At 36.0% G+C, this 17,347-nt stretch overlaps 1 protein-coding gene across 1 annotated transcript; it reads left to right on the top strand.

Annotated features, from left to right (window-relative positions):
• Positions 1-916: 916 nt before the first annotated feature.
• INSL6 (insulin like 6) lies at positions 917-17,018 on the top strand (the record flags this gene model as incomplete). Its single annotated transcript, XM_079112146.1, has 2 exons — positions 917-1,292; positions 16,672-17,018. 2 exons carry the CDS (start codon positions 917-919, stop codon positions 17,016-17,018), a joined length of 723 nt encoding a protein of 240 aa, XP_078968272.1.
• Between the last annotated feature and the right edge of the window lie 329 nt (positions 17,019-17,347).

Below are 17,347 nucleotides of genomic sequence, written 5' to 3'. Positions count from 1 at the left end.
ACACAAGAGAATGTGTTTATAGTTCATACTTGGTACACACAGAAACAATTTCTGAGAATAATTCACTTAGTCACTTAAAACTGTTATTTCAATCTCTTAGAAGCATTATAGAAACTGGTCTCAAAGTGTTTGAATTCCTTTGGGGAGAAAAATTCAAGTTAGATTTTTTTCACAGTTTGCTTGTGAGCAAAGGCCATTTGACTAGCACCCAAAAAGTACTCAACTAGATCACTGCATCGTTTGTGATTTTTATGTTTGAATGGTGTTAAAATTGACAAGTCACTAAAATTATTTTGTCACTTAAATATGTACTTGTTTAGGAAATGTAGCCTGTGCTTTTATTGACTAAAGTGATAAACATGTTACAATCGTTATGTTAGAAGATGAAAAAGCAACTGATGTAATCATACTGTTAATAAAATAGAACAAGGAGGGGTTGGGGCTGTAGCTCAGAGGTAGAGCACTTGCCTAGCATGTGAGGCACTGGGATTGATCCTCAGCACCACATAAAAATAAGTAAATAAAAGGTTTTGTGCCCATCTACAACTTAAAAAAAAAAATTTTTTTTTAAATAGGACAAGGATACATCTTTGGCAGAAAAGAATTAATTTTCAACTCATGCTACAATCACAGATGATTTCATATTTACAGTAAAAACACCATCATATTATGTTTACAAGAAGGCAGCAACCTGTTTCATGGCTACATTTTCTGTTAACAGGGGTCTAGTGTTGTTAGGTTGCATTAAAATACTCCCCATGAGAAAGGCAAAAAAAAAAAATGGATCTAAAGGAGAAAGGGTATTCCAGGTTCTTACTTGAGAGCTGAAGTTTATCACCCCGGAATTGCTGAGGGCTGGAGGAAGAACCGAAGTCCACCAGGAGGCCTGCCGATGCTGTGAAGACCACTGGGACGCATGCGCAAATGGGGACGGGGCGGGACAGGCGGGCAGCCAGCCAGCCGTTGCAGTGATACCAGCATCTCGCTGGAGGATTCAGGGATGACGCAGCTCTTTGGTTTATATCTGATGTGGTTTGGGTTCCTGGTGCTTCGGTTCTCCTGTCAACTGGGGGCAGACTTAAGCAGAACCAGGAGGCTGTGCGGCAGGTACCTGGTGAAAGAAATAGAAAAACTCTGTGGCACTACTAACTGGAGCCTGCTCCGGCTTGAGGAGGACGCCCTTTTGGCAGAGTCGATTCCCCAGGCTTCAGAGAAGATTGAAGCCTTCAACCCAGACGATTTCAAAAGCCCGCAAACCCCTTTCCCTGAGGGGGGAAGAGTCACAAAGCCAGGTAAAAAATCTAAACCAAGGCATGTTTGTTTACCTGAGTACATTCTTTATCCTCGAGTTTGCTCTGCGAGATAGTGAGCTTGTGCAGGAAGTGGAATTTGTGCCCAGTACACAGGTAAATAAAAAATTTTAAAAGGCAGTCTATCGAGAATATATTAAATCTCTATATGAGAAGACATTTAAAAAAAAAAATCTTAGGGAAAATAAATGTATATACATATTAATGTACACGATTTTATAAGAACACTGTACCCCCCCCCCCCACTTCACCTTGCTGGTGGGACCTTATCATTCGGCACCTTCTTTTTGTCCTTCACAGCCCACCATAGATATTTTCCCTGTCAATTGCTTCATGCTGTATTCTGCTCCAGTATGTGGCCCGTGCAGTAGTTTTATTTGACTGTCATTAGGACTGGTTAATAATTGGCCCAACCCAATGCCCAATCCACTGTTGTAAAAGAAGAAAAGAGCCAAATGTACTAAAATGCAAAGCTTTTATCCGTTCTTGTCTGCATTGCCTCTACTCAACGCTAATGATCTATTCTCCATCAGACTTCACTTGAAAGTTCATGTACTTACACTTCACCTACTACTTCAAAGATTAAATTATTGAGAATTTCAAGGCTGCAACAAAAGAACTTTGCATAGCTTGGGCAGCTGCACAGATCTCACACCTATAAAGCCAGCCATGCATACCCCAACATATTATGGGGACTACCTCATTCATGCTCTTATCTGAAATGCCTAGGAAAGGACTTAGCATATCATCTGTGCTTAGTATATTTAATTTATACCTTAAGCTTTCAAGCAGTCTTTAGGAGAATATTCTTGTGTCACATCTATCAGTGTCTTCCAAATACATTTTTACATTTTGTGACTAACGTATTTTAGTTCTTATATGATTTGCTGTTTTAATAGAAAATGCACTTTGTTCATATTCTATTCACGGCATAGTCATTGAAATTATTGCCTTTTAAAGTAATGCCCTTGATTTTTGGACAACTCTTGCAAAAGTCAACTAAAATTTAGGCAAGAGTCAATGATCATACCAAAAATAAACACTAATGTAGATGACTGAAACAAACAGTGCTGGCACATTTTAAGCACTCATTAATTTAACTTTTTAAGTGAGTGATGAATGAATGAAGGGATGGCTGGTTGGAAGAATGGAGTAATTCAACTATAGCAGTTAAGGGAATGAAAACTTTGAGACAGAAGCTATCAGACTAAATCTTGATTATTTTACTCCATCAAACCTAATTACAAATAAACTTATCTTGTCCTCTTGCAAAGGAGAAAGTCTCTCTCCCCAAAGTCTTCTACTTCTGATTTAGTTCAGTGATTCTCAGATTTAATGTTCATATGAATCACCTGGAAATTCTGTTGATATAGAATATACAGAGTCTAAGTCAGTGGTAGGGTCTGAGATTTCACATTTTTAACAAGTGCTTTGGGTGATGCTGATGCTACAAGTTGGTGGGCAATATTTAAGTTACAAGGTCCAGTTCACCTTCTCTCTGTTTTCTTCCTTCCTCTTTTTCTTTCTTCCACTTTCTTTTATTTTAGGTTTACTAACTATCACATTAATTCAAAGGAAACTCTGTCATTGGTGCAGTCTTTCAGGCATTTCATTAGATTTCATATTCTGACAGAGAATTCAGTGAGAAGCTACTACCTGCATCAGTAATATGTGCTTTCCAAATCCTCTGCCCTATGAACCTCAGCTATCAATTAGTCCAAGCTTGCTTTCATGTACAGAGAGGGTATTCCCTTTTGGCTTCATTGAATGTACATTTTTCTTACATCAAATGCTGATTTCTCACCACCTACACCATAGCCAAATTTCACCTTCACACCTTCAAGCTAGAATTTGTTTAAAGAAAGTTTGGAATCCCTTTTCTCAACAAAGCCTATTCTGAAGACGATATGCTGTTATTTATAATTTCTTAGAGGAATAAATGATATTAAATCAATGAGAGGGAACCTGCAATGGAACTAGGGTTTCAAATGTGTCTGATACTGTTTCAGAATTGTCACACCCATTAAGCCTGTAAATATGGCAACTATCAGGTAAAGGATAATCTGCTGAGGTGGAAATATCATGTGCCACCATTGTTTTGAAATGTGTGGAAGAAAGAAAAATCTGTTTGAATGTATATCAAAAATGTAAGAGTTACTAGTATGTAAGGGAAGATGTCATTTATTCTGTCCTATTAATTTACAATGAATAATTTAGAAATTGAAATGTATGGGTTTCCAGTATTGATAATATAATTACGCCATTTATTTTACCTATGGTGTAGCTAAAACATTTATTAATTTTTATTTAGCTGTTACCAACAGGACACATTACTATGTTAGATCAAGTCAGCTCTCCATGATTTTAATCTTCTAAGGATCTGTTTGACTCTGATAGGAAAAGATGGTGTGTACACTGATATTAAAAAGTATTTTTTTTCAGAGCTACTCATACAAAACTTGAATCTGTGTGCTTCTTGTTAGTGGATGTGTGGGCTGTGTCTCTAAGACCTACCCAGAATGTTGCCCCATAAAAGAGATATCATACTTCTAAACTATGGCTGAAGGTAGCCAGGTGAAATCATTCATGTTTCAACATCAGCTTTTCATAATCTTTTCCAGTTAGATTGTGATCCATCTTATTCTTGGTCTTATTCATCTATTCCTGGTTTTCTGTTTGTAATTTTAGATATCATCACAACTAGTCTATATAGGGTTCCTCTCTTTACATATTAATAAAACAATTTTTTTAAAAAAATTGGTACTGAGGATTGTTGAGCCCAGGGGAACTTTACCACTGAGCTACACCCATAGTCCTTTCTACATTTTTTTTTAATTAAATAGAAAAATTTATTGTTTTAATGGTGGCTTGATTTTTTAAAAATTTATTTTTATTGTAAACAAATGGGGTACACCTTGTTTCTCTCTTTGTACGTGAAGTAGAGGCATACGATATGTGTAATCATACATTTACATAGGGTAATGGTGTTTGATTCATTGTTGCTTTTTCCTTCCCCCACCAGCCTCCTACCCCTCTTTTCCCTCTATACAGTCCCTCCTTCCTCCATTCTCGCCTCCCTCCCACCCCCCATTATGTATCATCATCTGCTTATCAGAGAGATCATTTGTCCTTTGGTTTTTTGAGATTGGCTTATCTCACTTAACATAATGTTCTCCAATTTCATCAATTTGCCTGCAAATGCCATGATTTTATTCTTCTTTATGGCTGAGTAATGTTCCATTGTGTATATATACCACAGTTTCTTTATCCATTCATCAATTGAAAGGCATCTCGGTTGGTTCCACAATCTGGCTATTGTGAATTGAGCAGCTATAAACATTGATGTTGCTGCATCACTCTAGTATGCTGATTTTAAGTCCTTTGGGTACAGGCCTAGGGGTGGAATAGCTGGGTCAAATGGTGGTTCCATTCCAAGTTTTCTAAGGAATCTCCACACTGCTTTACAGAGTGGCTGCACTCATTTGCAACCCCACCAGCAATGTATGAGTGTACCTTTTTCCCCACATCTTCTCCAACACCTATTGTTCCTTGTATAATTGCCATTCTAATTGGGGTGAGATGGAATCTTAGGGTAGTTTTGATTTGCATTTCTCTTATTACTTGAGATGTTGAACATTTTTTCTTATATCTGTTCATTGCTTGTCGATCTTCTTCTGTGAAGTGTCTATTCATTTCCTTAGCCCATTTGTTGATTGGGTTATTTATATTCTTGGTGCAGAGTTTTTTGAGTTCTTTATATATTCTGGAAATTAGTGCTCTATCTGAAGTATGAGTGGCAAAGATTTTCTCCCACCTCTGTAGGCTCTCTCTTCACATTGCTGATAGTTTCCTTTGCTGAGAGAAAGCTTTTTAGTTTAAACCTATCCCAGTTGTTGATTCTTGCTTTTATTTCTTGTGCTATGGGAGTCTTGTTAAGGAAGTCTGATCCTAAGCTGACATGTTGAGGATTTGGACCTACTTTTTCTTCTATAAGATGCAGCGTCTCTTGTCTGATTCCAAGGTCCTTGATCCATTTTGAGTTGAGTTTCTGTGCAGGTGAGAGATATGGGTTTAGTTTCATTCTGCTGCATATGGATTTCCAGTTTTCCCAGGACCATTTGTTGAAGAGGCTATCTTTTCTCCATTGCATGTTTTTGGCACCTTTGTCTAGTATGAGAAAATTGTGTTTATTTGGGGTTGTGTCCATGTCCTCTATTCTGCACCACTGAGCTACCTATTTTGGTACCAATACCATGCTGTTTTTGTTACTATTGCTTTGTAGTATAGTTGAAGTTCTGGTATTGTGATACCCCCCCTGCTTCACTCTTACTGCTAAGGATTACTTTAGCTATTCTGGGTTTCTTATTCTTCCAGATGCATTTCATAATTGCTTGCTCTATTTCTGTGAGGTATGTCATCAGGATTTTAATTGGAATTGCATTGAATCTGTATAGCACTTTTGGTAGTATGGCCATTTTGACAATATCAATTCTGCCTATACAAGAACTTGGGAGATCTTTCCATCTTCTAAGGTTTTCTTTAATTTCTTTCTTAAGTGTTCTGTAGTTCTCATTGTAGAGGTCTTTCACCTCTTTTGTGAGATTGATTCCCAAGTATTTTATTTTTTTCGAGGCTATTGTGAATGGGTTAATTTTCCTAACTTCTCTTTCTGAGGATTCATCACTTATGTATAAAAATGAATTAGATTTATGAGCATTGATCTTATATCCTGCTACTTTACTGAATTCACTTATGAGTTCTAAAAGTTTTCTAGTGGAATTTCCCAGTTCCTCTAAATATATAATCATGTCATCAGCAAATAGGGACAATCTGAGTTCTTCTTTTCCTATTCATATCCCTTTAATTTCTTTGGTCTGTCTAATTTTTCTGGCTATAGTTTCAAGGACAATGTTGAATAGAAGTGGTGAAAGAGGGCATCCCTGCCTTGTTCCAGTTTTTAGGGAGAATGCTTTCAGTTTTTCACCATTTAGAATGATATTGTCCATGGGCTTAGCATAAATGGCCTTTACAATGTTAAGGAATGTTCCCACTATCCCTATATTTTCTAGTGTTTTCAGCATGAAGGGGTGCTGTATTTTATCAAATACTTTTTCTACATATCTATTGAAATAATCATGTGATTCTTGACTTTTAGTCTGTTGATATGGTGAATGACATTTATTGATTTCCATATGTTGAACCAACCTTGCATCCCTGGGATAAAACTCACTTGATTGTGGTGCATTATCTTTTTAATATAACTTGGTATGCAATTTGCTAAAATTTTGTTGAGAATTTTTGCGTCGATGGTCATTAAGGATATTGGTCTGAAATTTTCTTTCCTCAATGTGTCTCTGTCTGGTTTAGGTATCAGGGTGATATTGGCTTCATAGAATGAATTTGGAAGGGTTCCCTCCTCTTCTATTTCATGGAATACTTTGAGGAGTATTGGAATGAGTTCTTCTCTAATGATTTTGTAGAATTCGGCTGAGAACCCTTCTGGTCCCAGACTTTTCTTTGTTGATAGGTTTTTGAGACTTCTTCTATTTCATTACTTGAAATTGATCTATTTAAATTGTGTATGTCCTCCTCATTCAGTTTAGGTAATTCATATGTCTCTAGAAACCTGTTGATATCTTTGAGAATTTCTATTTTGTTGGAGTATAGATTTTCAAAATAACTTCTAATTATGTTTTATATTTCAATCATTCTGTTGTGATATTTCCTTGTTCATTCCGAATTTTAGTAATTTGAGTTTTCTCTCTCCTTCTCTTTGTTAGTGTGGCTAAGGGTTTGTCAATTTGTTTATTTTTTCAAAGAAGCAACTTTACTTTATCAATTTTTTCAATTGTTTCTTTTGTTTCAATTATTTATTTCAGCTCTGATTTTAATTATTCCCTGTCTTCTACTACTTTTGGTGTTGATATTTTCTTCTTTTTCTAGGGCTTTGAGCTTTAATTTTAGGTTGTTTATTTGTTGACTCTTTCTTCTTTTATTGAATGCGCTCCATGCAATGAATTTTTCTCTTAATACTTTCATAGAGTCCCAGAGATTTTGATATGTTATATTGTTTTCCTCATTTACCTCTAAAATTATTTTTATCTCTCCCCTGATGTCTTCTGTTTTTCATGCATTCAATAGTGTATTAGTCTCCAGGTGTTGGAGAAGTTTCTGTTTTTTATTTTATCATTGATTTCTAATTTCATTCCATTATGATCTGATAGAATGCAAAGTAGTATCTCTATTTTTTTTGCATTTGCTAAGAGTAGCTTTGAGACATAACATATGGTCTATTTTAGAGAAGTATCCATGTGCTGCTGAGAAGAAAGTGTATTCACTTGTTGATGGATGAAATACTCTATATATGTCTGTTGAGTCTAAATTATTGATTGTGTTTTTGAGTTCTATGGTTTCTTTGTTCAGTTTTTGTTTGGAAGATCTGTCCAGTGGGGTGAGGTGTGTTAAAGTCACCTAGTATTGTTGTGTTATGGTCTATTTGATTTCTGGCATTGAGAAGGATTTGTTTGATGTACATGGATGAGCCACTGTTTGGAGCACAGATATTTATGATTGTTATGTCTTGCTGATTTATGCTTCCCTTAAGCAGTATGAAATGTCATTCTTTATCCCTTCTGACTAACTGGCTTGAAGTCCACATTATCTGAAATGAGGATGGATACTCTGGCTTTTTTGCTGAGTCCATGTGCATGGTGTGTTTTTTCTCATCCTTTCACCGTTAGTCTGTGGGTATCTCTTTCTATGAGATGAGTCTCTTGCAGGCAGCATATTGTTGGATCTTTCTTTTTAATCCAATCTGCCAGTCTATGTCTTTGATTGATGAGTTCCGGCCATTAACATTCAGGGTTATTATTGAACTATGATTTGTATTCCCAGTCATTTGACTCATTTTTGGTTTTTGACACAACTTGGTTTCTCCTTTATTTGGCTATTCCTTTAGGGTAGTTCCTCCCTTTGCTGATTTGCATCATTGTTTTTCATCTCTTCCTCATGGAGTATTTTGCTGAGAATGTTCTGTAATGCTGGCTTTTTTTTTTTTTTTTTTTGTAAATTCATGGAAGGATTTTATTTCATCATCAAATCTGAAGGTAAGTTTTGCTGGGTATAAGATTCTTGGTTGGCATCCGTTTTCTTTCATGGCTGAAAAATGTTATTCCAGGCTCTTCTTGCTTTTAGGGTCTGGGTTGAAAAATCTGCTGATATCTGTATTGTTTCCCCCTGAATATGCTTTGATTCTTTTCTCTTGCAGCCTTTAAAGTTCTGTCTTTATTCTGTATGTTAGGTATTTTCATTATAATATGCCTTGGTGTGGGTCTGTTGTAATTTTGTATATTTGGAGTACTATAAGCCTCTTGTACTTGATTTTCATTTCATTCTTCAGATTTGGAAAATTTTCTGATATTACTTCATTGAATACATCGTTCATTCCTTTGGTTTGTTTCTCTGTGCCTTCTTCAATCCCAATAATTCTTAAATTTAACCTTTTCATAATATCCCATAATTCTTGTAGATTCTGTTCATGATTTCTTACCATCTTCTCTGTTTGGTCAACTTTACTTTCAGGATTAAATATTTTGTCTTCAATGTCTGAGGTTCTGTTTTCCAGGTGTTCTATCCTACTGGTTATGCTTTCTATGGAGTTTTTAAATTGGTTTATTGTTTCCTTCATTTCAAGGATTTCTGTTTGTTTTTTTCAGTATCTCTAACTCTTTATTGAAATGATCTTTTTCTTCCCATATTTACTCTTTCAACTGTTGTGTGGTGCAATCATTCAAAGCCTGCATTTGTTCTTTCATCTCATCGCTTGCTTCTCTGTTCATTTTAATTATGTACATTCTGAACTCCCTTTCTGACCTTTCTTCTGCCATGCTGTCATTGGATTTTATTGATGTAGCATCTAGGTTTGTTTGGGACATTTCCTTCCCTTGTTTTCTCATTTTGGTCAGGTATCTACTCCTCTAGTAGCGAAACTCTAGATTTCCTCTATTGACTTATTGTGTCTCTGTAGATTTCCAGTATCTCACCTCCTAGCCTTCAGTAGCCTGAAGTTTTGGAGGAACTTGCTAATGCAATGCTCCACAAGAAAGCTGCCCCTCTAGGGGTAGTGGCCTTCAGGTGGGGTATATTCCCTACTAGTGGGCAGAGGCACCTTCACTTATTGACTGATGGTCAGCCAAAGGGGAACTAGACTGCAGGCTGGGGCATGGCTGGTCTGGGCCTGTGTCTCTGGTTCTACCACCCTGGTGGGAAAGCCTTGCCCACCAGGGAAGACTCATGTGGTGGGGATGTCTCTCTGGGCAGCTCCCCTCTGAGAAGTTCCCTTCAGTCCAGAACTACCACCTGAACTGGGCAGCCCTCCTCTGTGATGTTCCCCGTCGTCTGGACCTACCTCCTGGGCCTGGGATTATAGGCATGTGCCACTGCACCAGCCTAATTTAAAAACATCTGAGTAAATGTTATGTGCTACACATTCTCTTGGTGCTTGGGATATAAGAGGAAACAGTTAAGCTCCTGTCTTCATAAGGTTAACAGAGTTGAAGATAGAAAAGCATAAGTAAACTGTACAGTATATCAGAGCATCATTATCTTCGCTTAACCCCCTTTTCTACTTCCATTCCCCTCCTCTCATAGGCAGCTTTTCCAATACATTTTTTATGTATGCTTGTTTTTATAAGTTTTTTCAAATTATGCATTGCTTCCTGTGTATCTTTTATGATATAAATAAATTGAATTTATTTATATATAAATTGAATTTAAGATCTCTTTCTTATTGTTGTCATGTGAACATTTAGCTCATTGCTTCTAACACTACTCATTTTTTCCTCAGTTTGCTCTTGTTTTGAACATATCTTCACATGCATCTTAGCCCTTTGGTTTTTCTCTTTCTGAAATATTTCTGTTTTTGTTTTGTTTAATTTGGCTGTTTTTTGTTGGGGGGAATTTTGGTTATTCATTTGACATTTAACAGTTATTCAAATATGGTAGTAGTACTTTTACTTTCCACATTATGTCCTTAATTCTTTTGGGTTTCATTTTTGGTTCTGGTCAAGGTAGGGATACTATCTTGTATTAGTTTTCTCAACAAGTCTTATTTTTCTCTATATAGGCAGCTAGTTTTCTGAACACCTTTACCAATCATTTTTTCCCATTGCTTTACAGGGGCCCACCTTTATCATTTATTAAATTTGACTGAGCTTCCTATTCTATTTTGCTGGTCTATTTGTTTGACCTTGTAATATTACTATACTGTTTCTAACACTGTAACTCTGTAGTATGTCATATATCTGTGGGGGCAAGTCTAAAGTTTTACCTTTTTAAAATTTTGTTCCCTTAAGATTGACCAAGTTAATCTCCAACCTTTATTCTTTCCTATATATAATTAATGGTATGTTTTTTTTTTTAAATCATCTGAAATTTTAATTGGGATGCACGTGGAATGTAGAGCTGAATTTGAAGAGAATTAACATCTTTATAACATTAAAGTCATCTTAATCAAAAACATGAAATGTCTGTTATCAGGATTTTAAAGTTTTCTCCATGTAGACTTTCTGTATTATTTGTTGTCAATACTTAACACTGTTTTGATGCAATTATAAATAGTTGTGAATTAGACTTTTTCATTAGTGATCATTGGTTAGAGAAACTCAGTTGAAAGGTTGACATTGATCCAGAAACCATGCTGAAATATTTTCATGGTTCTAATAGTTTTCTGATTGTATAGGTTTTTCTATCATTTGCAAATGATAGTTTTTCAATTTCTTTCTTAACCTGCTACCATTTTTTCCTTTCCATATAGAGTTGGCTAGATTGTCTAGTCATGTTAAATAGTGATAATAAATAGTGTCTTGTCTCCAGTCTTAAAGAGCTTGCATTTAAATTTCTCCATTAGGTATTACATTTGTAGGTTCATGCTATATAATTTTTACTAAGACACAGAAACTTGCTAAGAGCTTTATTTTAATAATTATGTGTAGGGCTGAAATTATTAAGAACTTCTTTTTGCATTCTTATGTATAGTATGATTTTAAAATTTTTATTAATTAATTCAGCAAATACTTATGGAATACCAACTAAGTATAAAGCATTGTTCTAGATCCTTGGGATACATAATTGGTCAAAACAAAGATTCTGCCTCATGGAACTTGCATAAATATTAAATGTGGTAAATAAGGAAATATTAGAAGATAATAATAGCTACAGAAAAATAAAAAATAAATACGGTAATGGGGACAAAGAGTACACAGATTGAAAGGTGATCAGAGTAGAATTCATTGAAAAGGTGATATTCGAGAAAGGATATTTCTGTGGTTTGAATGTGTCCATCAAAGTTCAAATGTTATAAACTTACTCCCCAATGCAACAATGTTGGTGGTACCACTTAATAAGAGGTGATTAGGTTAAAAGGGGTCTGCCCTTATAAATGGATTAATGATGTTAACATTATTATCAGGGGAGTGGATTATCACAAGAGTGAATTATATGTAAAAGCATGTTCATTCCTCTCTTGCTCTCTTGTTCCTGCCTCCTCTTGCCCCTCTACCTACTATCCATGGGATAATGCAGCATGATGGCTCTCACAGGTGCTGGCATCATGGCTTTTGGATTTTCTAGCCCCCAAGAACCATTAGGTACATAAATTTATGTTCATTTTAAATTACCTAGTATCAGGTATTCTGTTTAAAGCAACAAAAATGGATTAAGACAGAGGTGGCAAGGGACTATCTGGGGAAGAGTACTTAAAGGGAAATACTGAGCAAAGACATCTTTGCCTGGTACATACAGGAAACAGCAAGTAGGCTGGGATGACTGGAACAGAGAGAGTGGATGAAAGTAGTAGAAGGTAGGTCAGAGAAGTATCAGTCAAGAAAGTTAAAATGGGATCTTTTAGGCCATTTAAAAGATTTTATGTTTTACTCTAACTGATACAGGGAATAATTACATATTTTTGAGCATGAAGTGACATGATTGCTATTTTAAAGGGATCACTCTGCCAGCTATGTTGAGAATAGACTGTAGAAGCAGAGAGGTCTGCTAATGAGGGTCTTAGAGTTTGTAGCAGTGGAAGTAGTGAAAACTGTTATAATCTGGATATATTTGGGAAGATCTGATGTGAGAAATGAGCAAAAAGAAATAAATAATGACTTTTAAACATAAAAAGTGATTCTAAAGTTTTTATGTGGACTACCTGGAAGGATGGGGTTTCCATTAACCAAGATTGACCAGGCTTCAAGTGGAACCGGTTTGGAAGACAATATTAATAATTCAGTTTGAACATAGTTTTAAAAGTTCAGGAAGAATTTTAAATCTATTGAGTTTGTTTAAGTGAGAAATATTGAGGTAGAAATGTTGAATAGGGAATATTCTATATGAATCTAGAGTTTAGAGGAAAAATCTTGTTTGAAGGTAGAAATTTAGGAGTTATAGTTACATAGATGATTTTTGAGCCATAAGATTAAGGGAGATTACCAAGAGCAAATATAGATAGAAAAGAGCACCAAGAAATGAACCTTAGGAGACAAAAATAATTTAAAATCATGGAGGAAGAATTTGCAAAGAAGATAGAAAAGGGGATAGCTAGTCAGGTAGGAAGAAAAGAGAATGTAGTGTCCTGGAAACCAAGTGAAGAAAATCTTTCAAGAAGGTTGGTGAAGTTACAACTCTCATAATCTAATGTTTTCACCTCTGAACATTTCCACACTGGAGATGATGTTTCCAAGACTTGAGCTTTTGGCAGGAGATGCTCATGTCCAAACCATAATATTCTACCCCTGACCTCCAAGACCTCATTCTCATCTCATAGTGCAACATGCATTTAGTACATTTCCAAGAGTCTTCGTAATCCTAACAGTTCCCGTATTTCTCAAAAGTCCTCAATTCCAAAGTCTCAACTAATACTCAAGACAAGTAACATATATCCAATATGGTGGCATAGAGTAAACTTTCCCATCCCTAAAGGGAAGAACAGAGACATAGAAAAAAGCAAGACCAAAACCAAGCCTGGTAAACATTAAGTCCTATAACTACATGTCTGGAACCTGGGCCACATGTGGCAAGATGTGACTTGGGCAGCCCTACCCTGTGGCCTTGCAGGGTACAGCCCATATGGCCTCTCTCTTCAACTGGCTCTGTCCACATCCTTCAGATTCCCTGAGCAAACATTCCATGTTCCTGGCATCTCTTCATCTCTTGATTCTCAGGGCATCCATTCCAGCTTTGGCTTCATTTTTTTTTTTTAATTAGATGTTCTTTATTTACTTCAAACAAACCTTAACCACAATATATTATATCATATTTTTCTGGATATCAAATAACAAACTGAGTGAGCAATTAATTGCCAACTTATATCTTTTCTTACATATTTTAAAACATTGGATTATAAAATTTGAACACCAGAAAAACAAATAACCCAATCAATAAATGGGCTAAGGAACTGAACAGGCACTTCACAGAAAAAGAAATTCAGTCGTTCAACAAACATATAAAAAAATGTTCATCATCTCTAGCAGTTAGAGAAATGCAAATCAAAACTACTCTTAAGATTTCATCTCACTCCAGTCAGAATGGCAATTATCAAGAATACAAGTAAAGATAAATGTTGGCAAGGATGTTGGGGAAAAGATACACTCATACGTTGCTGGTAGGACTGCAAATTAGTATAACCATTTGGAAAACAGTATGGAGATTCCTCAGAACACTTGGAATGTAACCACCCTTTGACTCAGCTATCCCATTCCCCAGTTTATACCCAAAGGACTTAAAATCCACATATTATAGTGATGCAGCCACATCAATGTTTATAGCAGCTCAATATACAATAGCTCAACTGTGGAACCAACCTAGGTGCCCTTAAACAGATGAATGGATAAAGAAACTGTGGTCCATATGCACAATGGAATATTACTCAGCCATAAAGAAGAATGAAATTATGACATTTGCAGATAAATGGATGAAACTAGAGAATATCATGCTAAGTGAAATAAGCCAATCCCCAAAAAACAAAGGCCAAATGTTTTCCTTGATAAGTGGATACTGATCCATCGCAGGGGATGGATAGGGAAGAATGAAGGAATTTTGGATTGTCATTGTCTGTTTGTCCTCTGCCCTGCTGGCCTCACTCAGTGTAGCTGGTCCTGCCTAATGTCGGGAATGTCATGTGCTCCCACTTTCTGCTGGCATCTTTAGTCCCAAGTAGTCACCAATCTTAGAGTCTACTTTGGACCTATCTCCCCTGGGTCCCTGTTTCTTCCAGTATACAGCCTTCTTCGGGCTCCAGGTCTGCCTCCTTTGGAGCAGTGCTCACCTTTAGCTGAGTTTCTTATCCATGAAGGGTTCTACAGGGTTCTCTGGGATTGTCCTCAACTTTGGCTTCATTCTTACATCTCCATATTCCTGTGGGCTTCACACAAGGATTCCAATCCTGCTACACTTTGCTTGACCTTCCAGGCCTTCCTTTGAGATCTTGATAGAAGCCTCTGTGATCCGTTCACTCCATTATCCTACATTCCTGCACTACCAGGACCATGTAGACAATGTCAAGGCCTGCTGCCAATTTGTGTAGTAGCTGGTCCCCCTTGCTTCATGGTTATAGCAACCTCTGAGTGTCTCTGAGCATAGTGAATCAAATCCTGGGGAAACAACTTTCTAGCCTCTCTGTGTGAGCAAGGTCTCTTCTCATATGAGTTTTAACTCTTACCTGACCCTCGATCCTGCTGTGAGTATGGTCTTGTTGCTTCCTGAGATGTCCTCATGGCATCTTTACTATTGTCTCTGTCCAAAGTACTTATCTTTTAGTGGTGGTAATCTCTTCAGCAACCATGCCTTCCATGGCCCCAATTTTACATGTGCTCCTTTTCTAAAGATTTTCAAATATTTTCTCTCCGCCTTGTGCTCCTGATTCCCACAATACACTTAGTTAAAAGCTGCCAGAGATACCTGTGCCACCACCTGAATGTCATGCTACATAGGGACTGGATCTACAGTGAAGGCTATTGACCAATATATCTTCCTAGAAGATCTGCAGATGGGTAGGTGTCATGATGGAAGTCTGACAAGTCTCCCAATAATTGTCTTCTGGAGTTGTTTTGGTTCTTTGTGGATAATATCCAATGATGTTGAATAAGTAAGAGCACCATAACAGCAAAAGTCAGATCATTTGTTGTTCCTTTAGCATAAACCACTTCCCATTTCTTTATATTTTGATGAAGAACAAAATTGTTTCTAATGACCGCTTGGTTATAAAAACATCCATAAAAAGACAACCCAATTTAGAAAATGGACCAAGGGTTTAAATGGACATTGATTCAAAGAAGGTATCGAGTGAGCACATAAAAAGAGTGCTCAATATCATTAAACATTAGGTAAATATAAATTAAAAAATCAATGAGATAACATTTCAAATCCATTAGGACAACTGTATCAGAAAATGGAAACTATCAAGTGTTGGTGACAATATGTAGAAATTGGAACACTATTTTGTCTGTGTTAAGATTGTGAAATGGTGTAGTTGCTGTGGAAAAGTTTGCCAGTTCCTCAAAAAGTTAAAATTTCTATGTGCTCCAGAAGTTTCACTCCTGTGTATATAGCCAAAAGAATTGAAAGTATGTACACATAAAAACTTATATGTGAATGTTCATAACAGTGCTTTTTGTATTAGCCCAAAAGTGAAGACTACTTAAATGTTCATCAGTGATAGGAGATAAACGGATAAACACAATGTACTGTGGAATATCTCTACCATGGAAACTTTTTCAGACATACAGAAATGAAGATATGCTACATGGTGAACATAGAAAACGTTATACTAAATGAAAGAAACCGGACACAAACAGCCACGTAGTATATGCTTCCATTTATAGGAAATATACAGAGTAGGCAAATCTAAAGAAACAAGATAGATGAGTGGTTGCCAAGAGCTTGGAGGAGAAAGAAATGGCAACGACTGGTAATAGTGACTGCTGGTTGTTGGGGGTTTTTTGTTTGTTTTGTCTTGATGTGGGCGTGATAGATATGTTCTGGATTTAGATGGTAGTAATGGTTGTACAACCCTGTGAATATATTAAAAGCCACTAATTTACATACTGTAAAACGCTAAATTGTATGACACATGAATATAATTACAGTTAAAAATGTTATTACAAAAATGTTCAACGATTCTAGCCTTTTTGTAGAAAAACCTTACAACTATTTTAGTTAAAATATATATTACCTTTGAATAAGCATACTTTCTATTCTTTATTTAAAATGTGATTGTTTTTTAATAATTAGATGATTTTTGTTATTCCTATAATTTAATGTCAAACTCAGGGAAACTTTAATAAAATTTTTTTTTCTTGTTTCTCAACAGCCTCTACTTCTACCTCTCAGGGAGAAGCAATAAATAATTTGCGGATACCGTCATTACCTGATAATCAGAATATAGAGGACAACTGGCCCCCTGAAAAGATAAGAGAATTTTCTTCATCACATGATGTTAATTCATATATTCATAAGAGTATAAAATTTCAGAAGAAAAGCAAAAATAAAATTAAAACATCACAGACTTTATTTTGGGGAAATCATCCTCAAAGAAAACGCAGAGGATTCTCAAATAAATGTTGTCTTAAAGGATGTAGAAAAGATGAACTTGCCATTGCATGTCTTCCATATATTGATTTTTACAACAGTGATAAAAGGACCATCACTTTTGACTGAGATATGTTATCTATCCTATGAACTATATTAATTTAATAAAAGCTTATTATATTTAATTTACTATTTACTTTGGTAATTGTGCTTTTAGGTGCTATGCTGTGAACTACATCTGAATGTACTTGCAAGCACTTGACAATATGGTAGTAATAGGAATTTTAGTATTTTCTTCAGTGACTCCTATTTTTTCCTTATGTTTCATATATTTTTTGAAGAAGATATGGGAGGTGGCAGTTTCCATGGAGGCATCTAAGGATCACCTGTTTTTTCTTGTTATCAGGGATCAACCCTCTATTAGCTGAATCTAAATGGATTATGTAATGTTATACATT

Source organism: Sciurus vulgaris (assembly GCF_902686455.1).
Source record: "Sciurus vulgaris genome assembly, chromosome: 15".
Taxonomy (NCBI): domain Eukaryota; kingdom Metazoa; phylum Chordata; class Mammalia; order Rodentia; family Sciuridae; genus Sciurus; species Sciurus vulgaris.
Note: the sequence above shows the minus strand (reverse complement) of the source record. Positions and strands in the feature narration are given on the sequence as shown.